This window comes from Sceloporus undulatus, chromosome 2 (genome assembly GCF_019175285.1).
Source record: "Sceloporus undulatus isolate JIND9_A2432 ecotype Alabama chromosome 2, SceUnd_v1.1, whole genome shotgun sequence".
NCBI lineage: Eukaryota > Metazoa > Chordata > Lepidosauria > Squamata > Phrynosomatidae > Sceloporus > Sceloporus undulatus.
In genome coordinates, this window is record NC_056523.1 from 145,200,185 (window position 1) to 145,214,364 (window position 14,180).

General features: G+C 45.1%; 1 protein-coding gene and 1 long non-coding RNA gene across 8 annotated transcripts in view; one reads left to right on the forward strand and one right to left on the reverse strand.

Annotated features, from left to right (window-relative positions):
• The first annotated feature begins 90 nt into the window (after nt 1–90).
• Nucleotides 91–6,346, forward strand: LOC121922801. Its single transcript, XR_006102231.1, has 2 exons — nt 91–557; nt 2,671–6,346. It is a non-coding gene; the product is annotated as an uncharacterized LOC121922801 (long non-coding RNA).
• A 1,762-nt stretch (nt 6,347–8,108) lies between these two features.
• The window catches only part of RBFOX3 (RNA binding fox-1 homolog 3), a 601,172-nt gene continuing 595,100 nt past the window's right edge, over nt 8,109–14,180 (reverse strand). For 4 of the 7 annotated variants that reach the window (XM_042452604.1, XM_042452605.1, XM_042452600.1 and 1 more), the window contains 2 exons: nt 12,403–12,538; nt 9,709–11,082 (listed from right to left, as the gene is read on the reverse strand). In XM_042452604.1, the coding sequence (XP_042308538.1) occupies nt 11,038–11,082; nt 12,403–12,538 (181 nt within the window). In that variant the 3' untranslated portion in view covers nt 9,709–11,037. The other 3 variants (XM_042452603.1, XM_042452602.1, XM_042452601.1) reach the window with 2 other exon arrangements.

Here is a 14,180-nt window from a genome sequence, read left to right on the forward strand (position 1 = left end):
GTGACTCTGTGTGTGTGTGTGTGTGTGTGTGTGTGTGTAAATATATATACATTCCAAAAAGCAAACCTTGATTTTGCTATTTTACTATGCCATTGTATTTAATAGGATTTGAACATCCACAGATTTTGGTATCCATGGGGGCCCTGGAACCAAATCCCAGCTGATAACAAGGGCACACTGTACACATGATTGTTTTTTTCCCCAAACAGATATTAAATAAAATTCTCATTAACAAGTGATTTTGGGGGGAAAAATCAGACAAAATGGAAGGCTGTAGATTTTTGAAGGTGTGGAAAGGATACCATATTACAACTCTTCCTTGAAGAAAGGTGTGTTGGAACTGTGTATTACTGTAATTACACTTTAATACATAAGCAATAATAATAGGTGGGAAAAATTGAACCCTGTATAGGTGTTTCCTGGCATTGTGGTTGAATTGCTTCAACAAGAACAGGGAAGAACAACAAATGGAGAGCATTCAGTGAAACCCACAAAAAAATCCAGATGTGATACTCTGACAGGTGCAGTTGTTTCTGTGGGATGTCAGCTGTGTAAAGGTGTGTCTATTGTACATATTTTCTAAAATGACTGAATGTATAGACCATGTGACAAAAGATAAATCATGCACTATTTTATCACTTGCAACAGAAGTTTTGTACTTATACTAGCCATTACAAATGTCTGAAAAACAATGTGGGTAAAAAGCTAAGTGTCTCAAAGTATATCAGTGGAACCTTTTTGTAATAAGAAATAAAAGAGCAGGTGTTCCCTGAGTGAGTCATGTTTTGGAACAAAATCACTCTACAACAGATCTCAGATTCTGGGGGTTAGGAAGGACAGATGCTAAAAAGGGGAGTGGAATTTAATATTAAAAACTTTGACTTCTCTAGGCCTCAAAGAATAGATTCAATTTCTTATACTCTTATTTAAAAAACATACCTGTAGTTTTCAGTAATTTCTTCTTTCTCCATCCCATGCATGTCCAGAGTGCCCTTAAACGTCATCAGTTTGTTCTAACATCCACATACAAAATCTTCAGTTTTCCATTTGTATGCTTTCCAGTTGCCAGGAAATGATACTGGGATCTTGTTTATCATAAATTTGTTCAGCCATTTCGTTTAAGTATGGACTGGCTATATGCAATGTACAAGTATTTAACTGATTTCACATTTCATGATGTATAGTATTCATGTTCGTTGTACAGCGCCCTGAAGCAGATTTTAAAATATGTAGAGGCAGAAATACACTGGGAGTTTTTAGCTATTAAACATAGTTTTTCATCAATTTGAGATGTCTCTCCTTTTTTGGAGGGGTGGGGGTGGGGGTGGGGGTTTCAATTGGATGCTTCCCTGTTTTTGTTTTCTCATTCTCTACTGTTGGTGCTTCATCAGAGAGGCCCTAAAGGAGATGTTCCCTAGATGTGTCTAAAGCTTTGGCTCCTTTACACTGAAAGTTTTTCCATTTCCCCCCAGAATGGAGAGGAAAAACAGCAGTGTTGCAGGGTAGAGGGATGCATCCTGAGATGCCACATCATTTTTCTTTCAGCAATTCCCTCCAAACTTTCTGCCCTGCTAGTGCAAAGCTGGTAGGGCTTTCAGTTTGGCAGCTTTTTGTCTTGAATTCTTAAAGTGCTACATCCTTAGTGGTCCATAACAGTTTGCAGCATTGCACTGAATACAGGTACATGTGCATGCATGCACTGACACACTCTGTTAAAGGATATTTTAACAGTAGGTTGTGTCTTTTAATAAGCCCTTTCCTGTTTCAACTTTGGTTGGCTTCTGAGTGTAGCACAGTTTCCACATACCAAGAGAAAGTGCTGCGGTAACAAGTACTTTTCAATGATGCAATAACCAACAGGCAAGCATTTCCCAAGTTTCTGAATTGCAGAAGTTTAAGGTGGTATTGTTTTTTGCAAGCATTCCTCCTTAATGGCCATGTTAGAAATGACTATATTTTTATTCTCCAATCCTGCCCATTCAGAAATGGGTGGGGGTGGGGAGACTGCTGGCACTAAAGCATTTTATTTTTAATTTTTGAAATGGATGACATAAGGGACATTATGACTTAAACAGGAGGAAGGAAGGCAAATTGTGTTAATTTATGGTTAATCACTGATGACTGAAATACAAGATTATTACTTTGTCTATTTCCACACCAAAACAACAACAAAAAACCCCAAACTGAATAACTTCTCAATTTTTGCTATATTTTAATCCTGTTCAGCTATATTTTAAGACTCTGAGCTGTGTTTAGTCTCCAATATTTTTTGCTATAGTATTAATGCATTAAAAATATAGTTCTTATCCCTTGATATGAGCTATGCAGTTTAGTAGATCCATTTTCAGCAGCAAAAAACAAATGTGTTTCCTTCTTCAGAACTGGCAGAAAAAGTTAAAAATCTGAACATTAAAGACATCAGTACGGCATATGTTGTGCATACTTAAGTATGTGTGTTTAGAGAAACTAAGCACGAGCTAGCACATTATGACCACAATTGGATGACTGTATCATGGCTGAACCTTACCTCCCCTCTAGATACACCTGAATATAATATGCATATTTTTCACCTAAGCTGCGAAAAATGATGACTGTGTGCTTCAGGACAAGCCAGGATCCTAAATCAATTTCAAACTGTTTTTAATATATTGTGGTTTCCTGCATTTACAGGTGTTTAGTGGATTTAAAAATCCCATTTCTGCGCAAGATTTGCCTCCGTGTGATGAGCTCCTATGACCAACCACTGTCAGCTCTTGACCATAGAGTTGCACTAGAGGACCTGGAGATTCCTAGAGGAGTGTTCTCTTAAGTAAAAAGAATGCTTTTTAAAATTTGCATTTTTTCCACATTCATGTGGGTCCTTCACCCCTAACCTCAGCAAATGTGGAGGAACCACTGTACTTAACAAAAAACAAACAAAAAAACCCAAACAGTAAAAGACAAAACACTTCATCCAGAGCTGCTTAACCTTAATTTGCTAGTTTGGAATGTGGCAAAATATGACTAATTAATTCTTGGTTTGATATTGTTTTCAAAAGGAGGAGAGTTGGTCTGTATATAAGTCAACTGGGCTTTGGAATGTTCTCGCAAAGAGAGCATATCTATGCTTCATAATGTTGTCTCAAAGAGAACAGTGCAATTACTAACTTGTGCCACAGGGTGGGAGCAAAGATTTATGTCTTAAAAGTTAGTGAAATCAAATGAATCCCTGAGTTTCCTGCAGTTTGGAGCTGTAAAGTGAACCCAGTTAGTTATTCCCATTCCACAATCTTGCAGAGTTTTGTGCCAGTATCTTGACCAGTTTGGCAAATGCTGGTATTAATACTTGCTTCAGAAGAAACCTGTCAGATGTTGTGATTAACAGACTGCTCTAGATGTGTTGATTTGCTCTGTTGTAACTTCGGAATGCAGGTATATAGAGCAGTGTATCTGATCTGAAAGAAGTGGAGAGCTGGGAGCATAAACCCATCCTCTATGTCCCTATAGCACTTCCATTCTGTGCATAGTGCTGGGAGAAGAGTGCAGCTTTTGTTGTGAATGAGTAAGGTGTCATGTGTCCAGTCTGCAAAGTGAGCAAATGGTAATTTGAGGTATATGGTAGAACTTGGAAACTAGGGAAGTGCTACTCACCCAGGGCAAAACTGGTGATCCCTATGGGGACCAGGGGAGCATGCCTGCATGATTGTTCTTGGTTTGTAAATGTTCCATTTTCATTCCCACTAGCACGATCACAACTGCCCTCCTGTTATTCATTTACAAAAGGGGAAAATAGACAGCTAGAACTCTCCAGAAAGTGCGAGTCTTCTTTACAACAAGATGCTTGCCTAATACCTTATTTTTACAGAAAACATGGCTGTTAGAGAATACAGTGGACTTTTGACTAATGGTTTTAGCTTTGAGCTAAAACCACTGATTTTAGCAATGGAAGTGTCATGCAGTCAGCTTGGTCTGTGTGTGAAGGAATTGATTCCAAGACTTCCCAAAGTTGGCCAAACTTGTGTCTTGGGATCACCATCCCTATTGCTCAGTTACAATCACAATTTCTGCGCTCTCTCTCTCTGTTTCACCCACTCACTCACTCACTCACTCACTCTCCTCTTGAATCTTTGAAGCAGCGCCTGCAAGAAAATTGAGAATGGCAATTATTCCTTCACAGTCTGGCATGTAGGCAATTAGCAGCAGGGAGTTTGGCCAAGCATGGCATGTGTGAGATCTTTGTTGCACAAGCCCCATCACCCCATGTGGCGGTGGCTTGAAAGAAAGGAAATTGATATGTCGACATTTACACCACAAGTCCTGCTTAGGTGGGCATGATTGCAGCAGTATCAACAAACTGACATTTTGAAAAATGCTGGCCCTGCCACATGGTTTTAGTCTTGAAATTTTGAGTTTTACCCTCAGCTCTAAAGGTACATTTAAAACTCTTGTTCCCTAACTTCTCCAGTGTTGTATAGCCATTGCACCAGTCTCGATCTTACTTTCTTCTCAGATGGCTAAGAAATTATTATTACCTGCTTATATGCTCCCATTTCTTGTCTTCTTTTTTCTCCTTACAGGAAACTCCTCCTGGTTACATAATGGGATGGGAACTGTATGGCTTTCTAAATGTTATTTGACTGCAATTCCCATCAGGTGTAGCTAGCCTAGCCAGTGCTGGGGGATGGTTGAAGCTGCAGTTCAATAACACCAGGAGGGCTGAAGAGTTCCTATTCCTCCTTTGTTGTTTTTGGTGTATGGCAACCTTAAGGTGAACCTATCATGGGATTTTCTTGGCAAGATTTGTTCAGAGGGAGTTTGTCTTTGCTGCCTTCTGAGATTACAGACCGCCATTAAAGTACGCGCGGAGCGCGTACTAGGATTAGGAAGGGGCGGTGCTTTCGCACTCCCCTAACCCTAGTATGCGCTCTGCACGCACAAAATGGCGGCGGCCGTTCCACATGGCCACCGCCATGATGGTGTCACGAACGAGGCGGCGTGGGCATGATGCCATCTCTCCACACGAGGGCGATTAATGCGCCCTTTTGGCGGAGTAGGAAGGAGCTCTGAAACGGAGTCCTTCCTGGTTTGCGTCGCTTGCTGCAGCCGTGTGAAGGCTGCACCAGCGACGCAAATAAGAAAGGGGTCGAGTGGCCACTTTCTGGGAGTCCCCGCTGCCGTTGGGGTGTCATTGGGGCTTGAAGGCCTTTTGCCGCTTTCCCACAGCCTGCAAAGTGGCGGATCGGGGCCTTGGAGGCTGCCGGTTTGGCAGCTGAGGCCCTGGTACAGCGGGGAAAGGGGCGGGTGCAGGCCGCCGCTTTTCAGCGGTCTGTAACCCGCCAGTATGACTTATCCAAACTCACCTAGAGTCATAGTCCAATGCTCAGACTGTGCTGGCTCTTCATCCTTTACATGCTTGCATAAGAACTTCCCCAGGAACCACTGTAACCTAAAAGCTGTTTGGCCTGCGCACACGTTTCTCCTTAACCGCCCTCCCTCAACTGGCTTAGCCACCAGAATGTTGCCATTAAGTTACACACCACCAGTGCTGAAACTGATCTCGGCTGTTTTTTGTGTTCTTTGACAAATCCACTTTTGCCTATAGGTCCCATCACCTAGTTCTGTTGTCAGGGTAAAAAGGCAGTTGGAATCCACATCAGATTGGAAAGGTCCCCACATGAAGGGGAATTGGGAGTGGGAGGCAGAGACATGGCAAGCATAAGTGAATGCAGAGTTATTTAACCTTTTAAAAATAGTTAATACAAGATGTCCTTCAGTTAACAAAGCTTCTGAAAAAGAAACTTCTTTTACATAAGTCTTTTTATGGGAGCCCAACCCAGCCCAGCCCCTTTTTTCTTGTCTCCTGTCTAACTGGAAGCTTATTGCAGCATTGGCATTAGCAAGATGATGAAGAAGGGCTGGAGAAAGACACTTTCACTGTTGGGTTGCAGCAGTGTGTCTGCAATATGCAATGTATCTGGGAAAGAATGAGATTCTCCTGTAGGTGGTTCTGCTGTAGCTAGGTGTGCTTACACACAACAGGCAAGGTAAAAAAATCTGCCTCCAGAGTCACTCACTTACTGAGCATGTGAGATGAGCAAATCATAAAGAAAGAGGGAGACTGGCTAGTGGAGCCTTCCTCACTAGCTGACCTAGCATGTTGAAAATGTATAGATCTGGACAATTTGCCACCAAAACGGAAATGATAAGAAAAGTGCTGAAAAGAAGAATAATCCTGGATACATTTTGGAAGAAGTTTCTAAGTGGTCTGTAGAAAATTAAAAATGTTTTTGTTCGGTTATGCAATGCTTGCCTGATGTGATTGTTTCTTTTCATGTATACATAAAGTTGAATAAAAAGTTTGCTGAAACATGGTACTACTTTCCTTTTTTTGTCATTTAGGAACCTATCATTTCCATGTTATTCCTACTTTGGGTACCAAAGTTTCTGTTAAAGAAGTAATGCCTAGGAATACATCCACTTCATTAACTGAAATATAACCATGCAATGATTACAGAACAAATCAATATAATTTAATAACAGCAAGGTTAAAACCATCAACAAAAAACTAGCTGCACACCATTTACCTGTGTAGAGTATTTGTTGCTGTGTGATGATGGGATGGCCATCTTGAGGCAACTATTAGGAGTAGGGGTGTGTAACTTGCAACCACCCAAGCTGGATGCAACCCAACAGCTGCCAGTTGCTGAACTCTTCTTCCGTCACAACCTCCTGTTTTGTCATATCCATATGATGTTTATCACACTATGCTCTTAAAGAGGTACTATTCCAGTGTGACTCCTCTAGCAGCCTCCTGTTGCATGCTGGGATTGGCAGTTTTAAGGAGCTGAACTTCTCTGCCTGAGAATTCTAAATACCCCTCCTTAAAACTGCCAATCCCAGCATGCAACAGGAGGCAGCTAGAGGAGTCACACTGGAATAGTACCTCTTTAAGAGCTCGTCTGATAAACACCCATATGTCTATGGATCTATCATGATAAGGAATAGGAAGGAATAGGAATAAAGTGATATGGTGAAATAGCGTTAGAGCTAACTAAAGGAAGGGCGAAGGAATGGGGCAATAATTGGAGGGGGATGCTTGTGAAGCGAACAGAATGTGATGAACCACAGTTTATGACCTTGTTTATTTCCTGAGGTAGAACACTGATGGTAAACAGAGGACACCTTCCTTCCTGGGCCAGATGATATGATAATGCAGAGGGGGAAATTGAGGAAAGAAGGAATGTTCAAAGGACCCTTTGATCTGGAACAAAGCCAGGGGCCCTGGGCTGGGAAGGAGGGGTTGGAAAGGGAAAACTCTTAAAGGATAGTCCGTTTGGGGAAAACTCATATTTGACACAGCAAAGCCTGTGGTGAACATCTGTCTGGAAATCCAAAATAAAGCTCTAGTTGTCTACACTACTCAGTCTTGGTTTCTGAGGTCAGAGTCCACTAAACACGACATGTGTTTGCAGACACAGGCAGCAAAAGCACAAGCAATTTACACAGCCACTGATGAGCCAGCATACATGGTAGACAGCCTGCTTTCTGTATACTGAAGAGCAGCACAGGCTGTGTAGTTGGGCAAGCAATGGAGAAAAAGGATGAATGCCTCTTGGACTGCTTGTATATAAGTTTTCCTTTATGCACGGAGTTTTTCACATCCTGGAATGCCTTAGGCTCAGTGGGAAACCTCAGACTTTAGTTGTTTCAAAGTAGGTGGGTGAGTGAGTGGGAATTAGAGCACTGTGATTCTTGTTCAACTGCCATGACCGCATTCCATGGAATCCTGGAATCTGTAGTTTGGTCAGAAGCACCAGGGGAACTCCCTGGCTGAGGATTCAGAAGGCTCCCCCTTGAACTGCAGATCCCGATTCCACAGGATGGAACCATGGCAGTTAAAGTGAAATAATTGTAATGTAACTGGGTAGTGGGAAAAGGCCTCCCAAGTTTCCCTCACTCCTTGTGTTCTTCTATTCCCAGCCTTGGTTCGGCATAATGCCTGTCTCTGAGAAACTAAGAGCTCCCCTGCTACCAATCATTCATCTCCAGTGCCAATTCCTTGGTGCCCGCCTATGTGCACCATTCATAATATTTACCCAGTCCCTCAATAAAATCTTGAGCCATCCTGGTTGAAGAAAGAAACCTTTATTAATAATCTTAATAATAATAGTAATAATTATAATAATCAATAAATAATACTGTTTATTTGAATGTTCACACCTTAGAAGCATACAGAATGGGGCGGGTGGCTGATGCTCCCAGGGTGGGAGAGAGGGCAGCAAATGGGAGGAAGAGGAGCTTTGTACAAGGGGGGGGGGCGGGGGGGGGAAGGGGGGGGGGCTATGTACAACAGGAATAGAAAAGGAGGATCATCTGGTTGCTGGCGTGTCAGGAGCTTCAATGCTGAATAGAAAGTGAGGTTTCATGAGATGACTAAGCCCAGGTGGGGTCAGGGTCAGGGGTGGCAGAGGTGTGGGGGGCAAGGAGGGGATGCCCTGAGTCCATCTGGCTCCAGGGTGGTATGTGGCAGAGGAAGGCAGGCTGCATGATGCGCACTACTCACACCATTGGTTGTGGCAGGGAGAAAATGAGGGCAATGGGGGAATGCCCCGTTGCAAAAGCAGCCTCTAGAGTTTGCAAACATTTCCTCTGTTTGTGCAGCAGAACAGTTCTTCTCTCTCAATTACCTTGGTGTGCAGACTGCTCCCCCACCACTCCCTACCCCAGCTGCTGCCAGGGGGGAATGTGATGTCCTGTCACTTATTTGGCCCTGCAGTCCTTAAGGAATGTGCTTGCCCCAGGCACCCAGGCAGTGGGGACAACAGCTCCTGATTCTCTTCCTCTTCCACCACCTCCACTACCTTTACCATATCAAAGGGGTGTGTGGTGCCCATTTGGCCCTCGTTTCTAGGGCCTCATGTTTGAGAAGGCAGGGTTTATCTCAGGAAATCCCAGCTCTCAGGAGAGCCACAGAGATCAGCCAGGCCTGCTATGGGGATGGTCAAGGGATGAGTGTGCGAGTGGGGGCTGGGGAGGGTGGTGGTTGAGGGTATGACCCCAAGGGGGCTGGTGGAATCTGGGATCCTCAGGGGGAGGGGAAAGTGCAATCTCTTTAAAGAAAACCCCCTCTAAAACCCGAGATTCCCACCCACTGGGATAAGCTAGCTATACCCCAAAAGCCCCTGCTCTGGCCCGGCTCGGGAACTCCCAAGGCCAATTTGACAAATGGATGAACCAACAAAGCACAAAAAGCAGGAAGAGGTTCCGGGAAGCAAAAAGCAGGATTGCTAGCCCTGCAGGTGCGCTCGTGGCGTTGGTCTGCGGTAGAGGTGTGACCGCAGTTCTTCTCCAGGAGGGCTTGGAAGGAAGACGTGATGCCCCAGGGCCTGCAGAGTCCAGTCCGTGTGTCAGAGTGCTTGTCCTCCTGGCCCCGTGGTCTGCAGTGGAGGAGGGGGCAAGGGAACAGGGCACGATGGGTCTCCTGGGTGCAGACGGCTTTGCAGAGTCTGTGGGTGGCTGCCGTCCTGTCTGTCCGATGGGTCGGTCGGTGGTTGGTTGCGCTCCGGTTAGCCTTTCCCTTTGGGGGGGGGCGCATGTGTGGACAGAAGGGGGCTTTCACTCGGTCGCTTGACTTGTTTAGTTTTGTAATTGTTTTGTTGCTTTGCTTTAAAAAAATTTTTTTGTGCCCTTCCTGGTCCCAGAAGGAAACAGCTGAAGGTTTCACTACAACAGAAAACAAAAGGCAGAACGTTCTATGGAGAAACCTGCAGGCACTAGCCTGGGGGTGGGGTGGGGGTGGGAAAGAATGGGGCAGCAGGAAGAGTGGAAGGAGGGCTTTTTGGCCCCAGGTGGGTCGCGGGCCTAAAACATTTGACCTGGGAAGTGGGGGCGCTGGCACCCAGTCCCCAGCCTCCTTCACCATTGCCCACCCACCCTCCGCACCCTGTTCCTGTCTCTTCACAAATGCTTTCCTCTTTCATGTCCCTTCTGGATATATCTACAAGGTGGCTCTGCACAGCAAATAGAGGTAAGAGGCTGCCCGCCTTCTGGCTGCACTTGGGGTCTCCACATAGATGAAGGAGCTGGGATCATTCAGCCCCTCTAGGGCTGCTCCTGGCCAACTCATTCATATCTTCATATCTATTTGCTAATGGGCAGAAGGGGAGTCTTGTGGAGCCTGGAGGGTCCCAGAGGGGACTGTCTGGGCAGATGCCAACCTGGCAGAAGGCCCATTACCTTTCCTCCTTACAATACATTCCTGCTGAAGCTGAATTGAGAACTGAGAATCCAGCCCCTGCCCAATTCAGCTCAATGCACAATCCAATCCTCTAGAAAGCCCTGTGGTGGGGGCAGAGTGGAGAAGCAGAGATTTCCATGGCCAGGGAAAGAGGAAGGAAGGTCCTCCCTTGAAGGCTGAGTATATCTAAGCATGGTAATAAAGGGTTAGGGTTAGCAAGCCTGGGCCTATTAGTATTCCAGAAAAGCCTAGCACCCAGCCCACCCAGCGCTGCTGGCACAGATCTCCCATGTGGGTGAAGAAAACGGACAGTTTATGGTGAGAGGGACGAAATCCTGAGTTCTCTTTAACAGTACCCTTTCCCTTAGTTGTGTTAGACCTGAACACCCATGGCACAAAGCGGGATGCCTTTGAGGGTCTAGCCCAAATTAAAGAGGTGCCCCAAAACTTGGAGCCTGGGAATTGGGAACTCATAGAACTGAGAGCTTGGAAGCTGGGTGGCCTCTGAGGGAAGCAAGAGGCTCTCCTTGAGGTTCTGCTTGCTGGTGGTTTGTTTGTTTGCTTTTGTCTGGTGAAAGCAGGCACCAGTCCCCTATCCCCAGGCTGGTGGTTTTGCAAAATGAAAATAAACTTGGCTGTACACAACCAGAGACAAGTGGGGTGTGAGATATGAGAGGCGGCTTGAGGTAAAGAAATAAAGTGGATTTTGGCTGCCGAGGGCCAGCAGCGTGGGGCAGGGGCCCATATGTCCATTTGATTTTGGTTTGGTTTCTAAGGAGCAGTCAGTGTTACTACTGTGAGGAGGGGCTGGGTCTGTCTTGCTAGTAGGGAGTGAAGCGGCTGTACCCTCCTCGGTATAGACTAGCCTGCAACATCAAAGACGGAGAAAAAGCCAATCAGTATAAAGGAGAGGCACAGCCCATCCCTGCCCCGTTACTTCAGCCCATGTGGTGGTCTCTCCAGACCGCCGAGGCTGGCAGAGGCCTTGTTTTGTGGAGGTGGCCAGTAGTGGTGGTGGACACCATTCCCAGCATGCAGTGATGCTTTGGGCCTGGACTCAAAGGAAGTCCAAATAATGGGAGATGGAGAAAGCTGATGTCCATTTTCAAACAAAAGAACTCATTAGGAGAAGAAAACAGGGCTTTTGAAGTAGGGGTCTGTTTTGTATGGGCCATTCCAGGAAGAAAGATGGCTCCTACAGAAACGTCCCCCCTCCATGCTCATATCTGGCCCAGAATCCTTCTTCTGGCCTTTTCTGCCCAACAGCTGATGGATGAACTCAGTTCCATAAGCCTGTAGATTGGCTGCCACAGGCCAGGGGTGGGTGAAGTTTGGTCCTCCAGATGTTGTTTAACTCTAATTCCCATCATCCCATAGCCAGTCAAAGCTGAGGGGTGATCGGAAGTGGAATTGCAACAACAACTGTTGGGTCAAAGGTTCTCCATCCCTGCTCTAGAGCATTTTCTGTTTTAACTCCGAGAAGGCTCTGACATCCACAGGTGGGTTAGTGACTGGTTGTTAGGGAAGACTTGTAAATGGCAAATGTTATTGCAGGTTGACTTTGATGTTTCTCATTTTTGATGCAGTACATAAAGCTGATTACAAAGGGGCATCCCCATAAAAAGTGTGGGTGTGTGTGCAAGAGTAGGAAATGGCAAAGTGTTGTCTGCCTGCACAGGGATGTGCTCTTTGTCTCACACCAATTCTCTGCCTTGCTCCTTGAAAAATGATTCCTGAGCAAATGGTTCCTTACATCCTGAACAAGCTATTACTTGCTCTGAATCACTGTCTGTGGAACCAGGGCATTGGATTTGCAGGAAAACCTGATTTCTGTTTCATGGCAGATTGGCTAACATTTAGGAAGCCTGATAATAGCCACAGGTGCCAGCAGGCAAATATCTGTGCCTCCACTGGTTATGAAGACAACAGGATCTGTGCCAGGATTGTGCGTGTGTGTGTGTAAGTGTGAGTGTTCTCTCTTGGGAGCTTCCTTACATTTTCTATCTCTGTGGAGGGACTGACAACAAGACTGGAGCTTATTTGTGAGTATGTAGGTACTCCCAGAGGCATCCCAACACACCTGCTTCCTCTGCCCCTTCACCCTATGTGGGCAGCCCAGCCCCAACATGGCATGCTCCCCAGATGGCCCACTCGCAAGAGGTGGCAGCAGGGCTAGGTTTTCTTACCATGGTGCCAATGCTGTAGGTGGCAGCAGGGCCAATGGTGTGGTGGTAAGGATCTGCAGCTGCATAAACTCTGCCGTAACTAGGAGCGAACACAGGGGGCAGCGTTAGAAACTGGGGGATCGCAGAGTTGCCAACCCTAAATGTTCAAAAAATCATGAATCAGGCCCCAGACATAGTATCTTTTAAAGTTATGATATGCATCACAAAAATTACAAGATTTTCTGAATATCCCACGATCAAACATTTATCCCTGCAACTACACCCCTCTCTGAGATCATTTCAAGATTCAGACTTCCTTAAAATGGCCAGATGTGTCAGCAATTAATATGATAGAGCTAGAATCCTGGTGGTGACTTAAAGGTGATTCTTTTAAAGATGATGTTCATGGTAGCCAGAATATGTTAAGAGGCACTTCACCCAGCTGATTAGTGGTCAGAGGGATGGAGCTGGGCCAGGTAATCCCCAGCTGCTGTGGCACAGCTGGGAAGAGAGGGGCAATGGAGAAGGAGGTACTCAATACCTACTCCTGTGATTGTCAGCAAAGTACATGCACTGACATAATCAGGATTACACCGATGCTCTGATTTGATTTTAAGGCCACTCTTTAGGTCATCAACAGGATATGTTCCATTGTGAACCTAAAGAGCAGTCTTAAAATCAAATCAGGGCACTGGCAGGAGCAGAGAGAGGGTGACAGAGCATAGCAAGAGTGGGGAGGAGAGGGACATTGGAGAAAGAGGTACACGATACCTCTTCCTACAACGGCCACGAAAATATATACACTGAGATAATCAGGTTTACATTCAATATACGTCAACAACAGAATTCAATCCATTATGAACATAAAGAACAGTCTTAAAATCAAGTGAAGCATTGGTACTTCTCACTGAGTAGAGTTCACTTTTAATGGGAAGCAGTTCTTAAAGGTCTCAGAGTGGCATGTTACATGGCCAAGATGCAGTTCCACTAAATGTTTGGAAGAACTTCCTGACAGTAAGAGGTGTTCAGCAATGGAACAACCTGCCTTAAAAGGTAGTGGATTCTCCTTTGTTAGAGGTTTTTAAGCAGAGATTGGATGGCAATCTGTCAGGGATGCTTTACTGCAATGGATTCCTGCAATGGCAGGGGGTTGGACTAAATCATAGAATCATAGAGTTGGAAGAGACCACAAGGGCCATTCAGTCCAACCCCCCTGGCCCTTGCAATTCCTTCCAACTCTACACTTTTATGTATTTTAAAACACTGAGGTGGCACTGGAAGGGTTGGTTTGTGGTAGTGGAGAGTGCAAGACAGATCCATCATCCCTGAAACCCAATGGCAGTAGGAATGACAATTAAATAAGTGCCTGTCTTTTCCTTAGTGAGGACAGAGGAGAGACACTGATGCACAGAGATGGAGAATGGTTGGAAAGAGGCCCTCCAAATCTATCTATTAGAAAAATCAGGCCAGCTCCTAGTGGGGTTGCACACTTGATGAGGTTTATGGAAGTGTTCAATCAGTATTTATCTGACTCAAGAGAGGATGAAGGGCAGTTAGAAGTGTAGGATGGTAGCTGGACAGAGAAGGAAGTCAGGCTGAACAGAACTAGTATGAAGAAGCTAGAAAATGACTAGCTTTGTGGCTGGATTTGGGAAATGGGAAGGGACAGATCCTTTGTCAATATTGGAAATGTGAAGGAAATTATAAGAGGATTTTGAGAGAGAAAGAATGAACAAAGAGCTGAATTTCAGAGACTCTAAGGCCAATACTCCTAGAGAAGAATGGAGTTATAACTTAAT